The sequence below is a fragment of the Arthrobotrys flagrans genome (assembly GCF_004000055.1).
Source record: "Arthrobotrys flagrans strain CBS H-5679 chromosome Unknown unitig_0, whole genome shotgun sequence".
NCBI lineage: Eukaryota > Fungi > Ascomycota > Orbiliomycetes > Orbiliales > Orbiliaceae > Arthrobotrys > Arthrobotrys flagrans.
In genome coordinates this window covers 2,307,697-2,317,520 of record NW_027137550.1, presented here as the reverse complement: position 1 = coordinate 2,317,520, position 9,824 = coordinate 2,307,697, and the positions used below count along the sequence as shown (strand labels likewise).

Below are 9,824 nucleotides of genomic sequence, written 5' to 3'. Positions count from 1 at the left end.
AGCTAAATAAAACCCGGAACGTTTCTCTACGCTGTGTAAAAACTTTACAGCCTAAAACGTATAATTAGCTGAAGTTTATGTATAAGGGCATATAATTACTTACGCATTAACTCTCGTACGAATACAAACGATCTTAGCAGCTACTGCTTGCAAATCTGGTGTAGTACCAGCAGAACCAGCTGGGGCCCGTACCGCATTAACGGCGTCTAGTACCTGTTAATTCGAAACAACTCTAGGTACTAGAGCTGGGGGTAGTACTGCGGGGATCGGGGCAGGAGCAGGGGCAGCAGGTCCTGGAACTAAAGCCGCAGCTAACGCTGCATTAGCTGCAGCCAATTATACAGCCAACTGCACTGCGTCTAAATTCGCAGGCAGATAGGGTAGCTAAGGGATCTGTACGCCTGTACCATTATCAGGACCTTATACACTACCTGCTACAATACAGTCATCACTAACGGGAGGGAGGCCGTTAAAGTCTATATCATGAAGTTAGCTAGCTAGCGTCCTAGCAATACTGGCATATAGCTGTGGAGCAGTAATTTGGTAATATTACGGATTACCACGTATAACAACCAACTAAAGAGGATTATAAACAACGTAGTTTATACTAGGCCTAGAGGTACCAGGTGCTCTAACGTTATAATCTTACAAAAATGATTAGCTTCAATCTAGAACACATAAACATAAATAATGTTACTTACTCCAAGTACACACTGTGTTCACTTTCGCACAGAATGCACACTTTCCTGACCGGGTATTTGGGGCTACGATACACACACGCTGAAAATCGTAGCAGTACTAACAAGATATGGCACAGATGTAATAATTTAAGTATATAACGATAACGTTATAGCGCCCTATACCGCTAAAGTCACCACCCTCACCACCTGCACCTGCGGCTGCACCACCTCTCTTACGTTTACCGGCAGCTGAAGCCATAGGGACACGAGAAAGGTAGGAAATAATTATAAAAATATATAAAAGAGAGAAACCTTCAGTTATAAATACAAAGAAAAGCTAGAGAGTGATAGTAAAAGAAGAAGAAGAATAACTAATAACTCAACAAAGGAAACAGTTAGTTAAGTATTTATTTCTATACATACTCCATAATTCTAGAATCTACTACATTAATTATAAAATCGTACGATTTTAAGCTAGGGATATTACAGAGTTAATTCTTGTTAACACCCATACTGCCTATACCGTACATGTTATAGAACTGTACAATTTCATAAAGTATAACTATTAGATAAGATTTTATAAATAGAACTATAACTGTTTTATACGCACCACCGTATACAATAGGATATGATGTTGTGCTTATTATGCACAAAACTGTATTAACGCTTATTGTCTACTGATATGCATTAAGGGGTGTATAGCCTACACTAATACTATTACAGGTTTATTAAATTTTAAGGTATATATATATGAAACGTAATAGTTATTTAAGTCTAGTAGGAACTATTGAGCCTAAAGCGTATAGGTTTAATAGATTAGTAGAGTTTTCTTCCTATGTTAAGTTTCTCGTGCATTATTTAAGAAGTTATATAAGCTATTATAAGCACAGGATAATACTAGTACGCTATATAAGGCAGCAATTGTCTCAAGATAGCCAACTGTTTAGTTCCGTTGGTACGTTGTAAAAGCTATGCTATAAAATTAACTAGTTTGTATGTTGTAAAACTTACGTTCTGGATTTATCTTCCTGTCTATACGCTTTATTGCGAGCTGGGGTGTAGTGATAACGTAATAAACGTACAGCCAGGTTAGTCCGTACCGCTCTATAAATAGGAGGTACGATGTGTTGGTATCTAGAACAACCGATCATCAACCATACAGATATAGACCTACATACATTCCGGACTCTACAGGGTAGACGTAAACCTTTACAACTAATAGACGAAAAACTAATACAACTATTTTTCTATATTTTTTTAAAAGAGGCTTTTTTAGAGTTAAAGTCGAAATTAATAAAATATATATAAACCGTAATACTTAAAGAGAATGTTTAAAAAAAGAAAACTTAGCGAACGTCTACAAAGAAATAAGAGTCTATTTATCAACAACTTAATATTAAAGCTTAAACTTCAGAAAACATATAAAAAGAGATCTGCGTTAATTTTATTAAATTCTCGATTAAGTATAATAACGACGAACGACACAAAAGAATTACTTTTAAAGCACATAAAGATGAAAAAATTTTATTTTAGTATCAATCTCTTTTTTCTCTTTTATTCTTCTTATTAATTATTCGTATATATTCTTTTGCTTTGTTGTAGCGTTTTGTCGTTTATACTTTTTTTTGTCTCGTTCCTTTGTTATTTCACTCTTTTTTAAAGTTTAGCGAACTATGAAATAATAATGATTATAACTTATTATATAAAATACGGCGTAAACCTTGCTAATATCTCGAACTGTTAAATTATCGCCTATTATATTTTTAATAAATAGTCGTACTATTTTAATAATACTAGTAGAGCTGCTAATATCGCTATTAAACTTCATATTAGTACTCTAGTTATTATTAGTACACGTACTAGTATTGTATTCTCTAAAAACCTCGTCTTATATAGACGCATAATATCTTAAAAAAAATAAAAAATTAGCGTTTAAAATAGAAGTATATTTTAAAAATAAAGAAGCTGTTACTTAGCTTAATTTATTATACTACCTTCTACTATTAACTTTATTTTAGATAATAATTTTAAAAAGAATTATTTCGAGGTTATTTTGCTGAAAAAATATTTTAGCGTTAAATAATCTGTTATCGTTAACGATAGTATAAATAATAATATCATTTTATTGCACAAAAACAAGCATATTTTATAAAGCGACTACTATAAAACAATTATCAGAGACTTGAATAGCTAAAAGAATCTTAAATTAGTTAACTATATAATCGATGTAAGAAATCGTATAAAAACTAATCGAAGTATTAAGATAATACACAAATATCACAAAATGAGAATAATATACTAATGTAAATACAGATTAATACTTAAATTATTATTTAGTTTTTAAATACATAACAACAAATATAGCGGTTTAAATAGACAATTAACAAAAGAAATAACAAAGTAAACTAGACAGGAGTTAAATTTAAACTAGATATTTAAATATATAGAGTATTAAATTAAACAAGAATTAAGTCTATACAGAGTGTTAAACTAGATAGGAGTTGTTTTTACATAAGTTGAAAAGTCTGTGTAAAATAAAAGCCTAAATAGATTTTATACTGCACTTATTAAAATAATAGTTATAATCTTGATTTGCGAGTTTCGAAATCTAAATCTGGATACTTTCTTATTCTAAGTCTGTAGTTTATGTTATGTTATATAGTTTTTCTTTTAATCACAGTATCGCCTGAATATTTTTTATGATTATTTTGAAGACTTTTTTAATAGTCTGAATTTTTGCTTAGAGTTTATTATGCTGCGATTGCTTTATTATAATTAATAAAAACTGTTTTATATATCTTATCGAATTTCTAGATAATTATATAAACTTTGTTATTAATAACGTTCTTTTATTAAAAAAATATAACTTTGACTATTTTAAAGGCTAATATTGTGCTACTTGCAAAGCCAAAGACCTGAAACTTAGATTTAGTATTGTTATATTTATTAATGTAGATAGTCTTCTAATTCACCGAAAAAGCTTAAGTTGTAAATAATTAAAGACTTTTAAAATATTATAACCTTTTAAAAAGCGATTTTGTAGCTATATTTAAAAAAATAATCTTTTAATTATCTTTATTTTTTTAAAAGATAAAAAAGACTCTAAAAACGATATATATTTGAAAAAATATATCGCCTTCTGCGACCTTATGTCAAATGATAAGAAACAAGAAGCGATTAAAAGAAAAGTTAAAACTTTAACAATTTTAATTATCGAAGATTCTTTATTATGTTTTATATTAATGCCGAAATACTTTAATATTAATTTTGATAATATTAGCAGCTTTCTTTTAATACTACTCTTTTATAGTTTTATTATTTCCATCGAACTTCAAATTGATACGCATACTCTACGTGTAATTTGTAGTAAAACGGCTAGAGTTTGATTCTAACGTTCATGTAGTTCTGTTAATATTTATTATAATTAGTTAAACTTTAATAAACTCTATTAACTTCTAGTAAACTTTATTAAGAATATCTCTTTTTCTAATAACTCTTTCCTTTGTTATTGCTTTTTTTTCTTTTAACTATAGCTTTTGTAAAGGATCGAGATTAAGATTATCGTATTATATATTAATTACTAGCATCTTTTCGTATATCTTGTAAACTTCGTCACCTTTTCGAGCTTTTACTTCTTATTTTAATTTTTCGTATAGTTCTTGTTTCTTTTTTTATAATTTAGCCTTTTTCTATAGTTATTTTCTTTCATCTCTAGGTATTTTAATCTCGAGAACCGCTTTAAAGCTATTTTTTTATTCTATTTTATATAACCTATTTTTTAATATTATATATATTTCTCTGTGAACGCTCTTTCCTTTAATGAGACTATTATATTTTTACGATAGGCAATTCTAAATTAAAATTCGCCTATAAAGAGCATTTATTATAGAATATATATATATATTCTAATCGTAGACCTCTAACTCTCGTAGCATATTTTTTATAATCTCAGAATTAATCGGCAGCTTTTCGTTTAAATAGTCTTTAGAAAAATAGTAATAAAGATACTATAATTTACTTATTAATAAATAGTACTCCCGCTTTTTTTGAAATAAAATTAAATATTAATTATATAGGTTAACGAAGAATTAAACGTCTTTTCTTAAAAAATTTATATAGACGAAGCGTAAAGTAATAATATCCTACTTAAAACTAATAAACTCTTTATTATCTTTATATTAAAGAAAAATAGCGTAATAATTATTTATTATTAATAAAGTCAATCGATCTCACTATAATTCAATACGAATGTTATAAATGTTAATCTCGAAATAATAATAATTTTTAACTTTTAATACTTCTTCTATAGTTGCCATTTATAGTCTGACTTGTCTTTCCATTATTATCACGATTTCGGTCCCTTTATTAGTTCTTATTAAAACAAATAAACCGTATTTCTGAACTACTAATAAATAAAAGTACAGAACGGCCACTACTGCTCGATTACTGATATTGACGTAAATAAAAAAAATGTATTAAAAATAAGCGTCAATAATCCTATATATCTAAAACTTAAAAATGGACAATTTATCGTAACTATTCGCTAATCACATAATATTCAACTTAAGAACACGAAACTTAAATCTATTTCGATATAAAACAGTCGTTTTAATTTTATATCTTTTTAAATTAAGCTCGTAAATAGCCTTCCGAACGACTTCTTTAATAACAAGAACTTCTAATAATGCAATCTCTTTAATATAAACGATAACGTATTAATAATTCTTTCTTTTTAACCCTTCTTTCATAAAAGTTTATGCTACGATCTCTTTCACAGCTTTAAAGTTTACGAACTTCGTCCCAAACGATACTCTAAAATAAAGCCTATAATAATATCTTATCGACGAAAGCAGTCGATTTATTAATTTCAGCCATTTCGGCATCAAATCATCGAGTATCTTTAATTAAGTAGCCCCTTCTTTTATAAGATCTTTGATATTATTCAAAAGTTCTTAATTTTAACTTAATAAGCCGCTTTCGTCGACTATCTTTTATATTTGTATTTTAAAAGCCTTTTACCTTTAATCTCTATTTAGTTTTCGTAATTAATAACCCCATTAAGTAATTTTATAGTTAAGACTTTGAGTACTTAAACTACGCACCTTCGAAGCCTATAAACTTTTCAATTTAACTAAGATATCCGATCTAATAAAATTACTCTTAAATATAAGATACTTAATAAGATTTCTGTTGTCCTCCCAATTAAATTAGCTTTAAACGGGCATCGTAGGCTGCTATCGATAATACAGAGAGAGGAGACAATGAAGCCTAAAATAAAAATTTTTAAAATCGAATTTTTTGCGTTGCGGCAAATGTTTTTTGGCGCAAAGGTGTGTTCATATCGTTCGTCGTAAGATGCCAGTCCTTTCAGGGTAAGTCTGATCTTTTTTGTAGGCAAGTTATTGGCCTCAGTCATACAATACCGTGCTGTGTAATTAACTGACTGTTTTCAGACAAGTTTGATATCAAGCTCAAAGCACATCTCAGTCAGTATTGCGTTGTCATTAAACTAGTTTCCGGCCATCTGCTGGTTTGAAGAATACTCTGTTGCTAATTTACATTAATGCAGGACAGGGATATCCGATACTTTCCACGGTATTCAGGAATTGAAGGGACAGCGGCATCATATTTAAGCTGGGAAAGCCGTCAAGTTGAAGGAGTGTCCATCCTGAGCAGGCCAATTAGTACCAGAATTACCAATAGCCCAAACTACATCATGAACAACAGCGCCGAAAACGTCGTAATTGTAGGTGCTGCCGTATGTAGCAGTGCAGCCTGTAAGCTGAGAAGTGACAGGGTCAATGGAGCAACCGGTAATAGGGTTGCTAATGTTATCGAAGAAGATCCACGCAATGGTAGGAAGACCCAAGATACCTGGGTTGCCGACTGGGCTTTGGAGAGTGCCGCTGGAGAGGGAGAATTCAACAGCCTCGCCGGCAGTGTCGACGAAGGCGCCGGTGGTGTCGTAGGCTCCGACGACCCATTTGCCGTCTAGTGGTCCACCTTGGACCTGAAGCTTGAAGGCATCTTCGATTGCGCGTTTCTCGACAGCTCTGTTAGAGGCGTTAGTATTAGGACTTCGAAGATCAAAGCTATGTAGGAAGCTTTTCGGCAATCAATCACTTACTTGGCTGGGTGCTTCAAGTTGGCAGGAACGGCGACTAGAACCTTTTTGTTAGAGTTCTTGAATATAAGACAATTGAGGGGTTGTAATGATTCTCACGGGCGCTGGCAGCAGTAGCTCCGAAGACAATGAGGAACTTTGAGAAGAACATTACGAATAAATTAATGGGTTTGGATTGCTTTGATCCGTAGAGTTATATAAAGTAAGGATACTGAGGTTATGTGGATTATAATCTTTTGCTGTTCGGTATCGATGCTGAGGATGATCTCGAATGATGAGCTTGGGGAGGAGAATATGCCTTCTTTTTATATTGCAAGATGCCCATACAATGGCAATAAGAAAACATTGAATCCATCTTCTCCGTTGCGCCGTCGACTGCGATCGCTGAAGCCTCGAAACCCTCAAAGTCGCTGTTGAGCCGTCTGTCCTAATTGCAATATTGACGCACGAATCTATGCACCTCTTGTTACATAATAGGAGCTCACTGCTCAATTGAACCCCTAGCCTTGATGGCGTTCTGCATGGACTCTCGTATGACTCTCTATATTCATCCCTGCTCTATATCAAAGCAAATCAAAGCTAAAGTTTCATGCATGTGTTTCTAAAAAGCTCGTAATGGACCCACAATGGACCCTTGAGCGATCTCAACGGTAACGGGCCGTGCAGAAACTTACAGCGGAACCATTAACCGACATATTACCCTCACTCAAGGTAGTTCTACATAGTAAGTCCGTTGTGTTATCGATTAACGTGACGATTGTGGGGACTATAACCAGGCGCTAATCCTAAATGGGCTGTAGGCATAAGACATACATCTAATGCACTCTCATCCCATGACTTTAGATGACTTCATTTGTACTAGCGTCTATCACGAAAATAGGTTAGAAGAGAGCCAAAGAGCTGGGGAGCCTGCTTTATCCGCGGGAATTAAGTTTTTACCGTTGAGGGGTTGACCGTGGTACTTTTGCGTGTGCATGTACACACTTATAATACATACCTTGTACATATGTAGATGTAAAAGATATGCAAGGACTCGTGGTACGTGGGTAAAAACGTGGATGAAAGCTAAATATATACTAGGATACTACGGAGTTAATTATGTCCGATGAGTTTGTAACCCGTACCGAAGCTGTGGTGTATCTCTGACATTATCAGGGTTGCTGACGTCAGATCTCAATATTGTCTTCAAAATACTGGCCATCTTCACTGAAATTTTCAGAGGGCCGTAAATCTTATTTAATTTCCAAGCAAATCAGCGCTCGAAAATCGCCCCCGTTCATTGTCTATTCACACCGAAGTCTGGCTAGAAACCTCCAGCATGAGACTTGACGAATTTCTGGCTTCTTTTTATGTTTCCAACCTGCAGAGCCAAGTGAACGCCACAAGAACGCCACATCTCTCTCAACCAATCTCACTGGCCAGAATTCACCGGCTTACAACGGCCCAGTGCGAATATGGATCGCTCAGGATCTCTATTATAATGATACTTTCACGATAATATCACATAGTCACATATGGAAATGCATGTATAGGATTCCGCCATGCGGTAGGTGTTATGAGATCGGCACGGGATTCGTAACGAGAGAGTCCACTTCCATGAATTCGAGGTTAAGCTTTTGGCTTCTTAGACGAATCATAATATTTTAGTGTTCTAACAAATTTTGGGGATAGTCCAACTGTTCTCAGAACGCCACCGGATACGAGACCGTCAACCCGTTAACCGACCTAGAACGTCACACAAGAAGGGTTGGTGTGCGTTGAGGGATAAAAATGCAACAACCTCGCAACTTGGTTGCCTTATCGTGAATTCAAACCGTTGTACAGTTAGTATCAGACTGTGAAAACTGCACCTAAACATTTCTGGCAAATAGTCGCCCAAACTTCCCCTTCCTCATCGCTCTTTTCTATGAGAATCGCCTTTTCATGGCCAGCCAGCACCTCACCGGCCGTGAAAAGGCGAAGCGAATGGTGGCGGGAGAAGAGTGGAGTCCTGACGGAGAAGCCTCCGGGTCGCAGTCCGCGGGCGTTAAAAACAAGAAGCAAAGAGACAGAATTCAAGCCTCTGAGGCGTTCTCGCTCTCCTCAAGCGATTAGGCATGATATCACGCCTTCTGAACGTCCCGTCATCCATAGAGCTTTGGGAACGTGAAGACACAACGCACCTGCGTGAGCTCGCCCGATTCTTCCGATGGCTAGTTAGCCGAATTTGGATAGCCCATTAATAGGTGGCGCCTTGTCTAGTCTCACACTCACATGAATAAAATTGTAACGAGGGCCGTAGATTGAAGGAGGTACGAGACAAGGATACAGCTACGAAAAGTTGCCTTGAGTTCTGTACAGCCCTCTGCTGGTAGACTGCTCTCGTGTCAATCGTAGTTCTTGAGAATTCGATTTCACTCATATCACACTTCGATAACTATGAGTCCATATCTAAAATTTAAAATTGTATAGACACGGAAATAATCTCGAAATTTGCCGCTATATTTATGTAGTAGCCTCGGTAGGATGGCAGCTTGCCTCGAGAATAAGCAATAGTGAGCAATACCGTATATCTGGGACAATGGATGTACCTACATACCCTAATTTGACCCAGCTTCCCCTGCCCGTGAAGGGACCTGCCGCTAGCACAAGGGGGCTAATAACTTGCTCGGCCATAAAATACAAGGTACGGATAACTGTTAGCTAGGCGCTCGCTTCCAAGGATGCTAAGGCATCGTATTTGAGGGACTATAGTTTCGTGCACGCATGGCTGGGGCTATATACATTGAAAAACATATTAATATTAATAATATTAACGGTTACAGAAAAAGATGTGACGACATGGTAGGCCATTCCGGATAACTCAGAACGATGCCGGAGTCTTTCTTTTTTGCGGGTTTTGTCTTATAGTTACCCAGCGGCGGCTTTGTTCAGAGATATCGTTACATATAGAGCGAGTAGTACGTACTTCATTCCGACTTATCTACGACCACTCTCCAATAGTCAGTGATGCTATTCCATCCTTAATTCAGAATTGGGAA

General features: G+C 34.8%; 2 protein-coding genes across 2 annotated transcripts; one reads left to right on the top strand and one right to left on the bottom strand.

Moving 5' to 3' along the window:
- Positions 1 to 6,309: 6,309 nt before the first annotated feature.
- Positions 6,310 to 6,955, bottom strand: DFL_003734 (uncharacterized protein; the record flags this gene model as incomplete). The annotated part of the gene is made up of 3 exons (XM_067632714.1): positions 6,310 to 6,733; positions 6,808 to 6,841; positions 6,904 to 6,955. The coding sequence occupies 3 exons, from the start codon at positions 6,953 to 6,955 to the stop codon at positions 6,310 to 6,312; spliced, it is 510 nt and encodes a 169-aa protein (XP_067490955.1).
- A 1,619-nt stretch (positions 6,956 to 8,574) lies between these two features.
- Positions 8,575 to 8,898, top strand: DFL_003733 (uncharacterized protein; the record flags this gene model as incomplete). Its single annotated transcript, XM_067632713.1, has 2 exons — positions 8,575 to 8,606; positions 8,676 to 8,898. The coding sequence occupies 2 exons, from the start codon at positions 8,575 to 8,577 to the stop codon at positions 8,896 to 8,898; spliced, it is 255 nt and encodes an 84-aa protein (XP_067490954.1).
- Between the last annotated feature and the right edge of the window lie 926 nt (positions 8,899 to 9,824).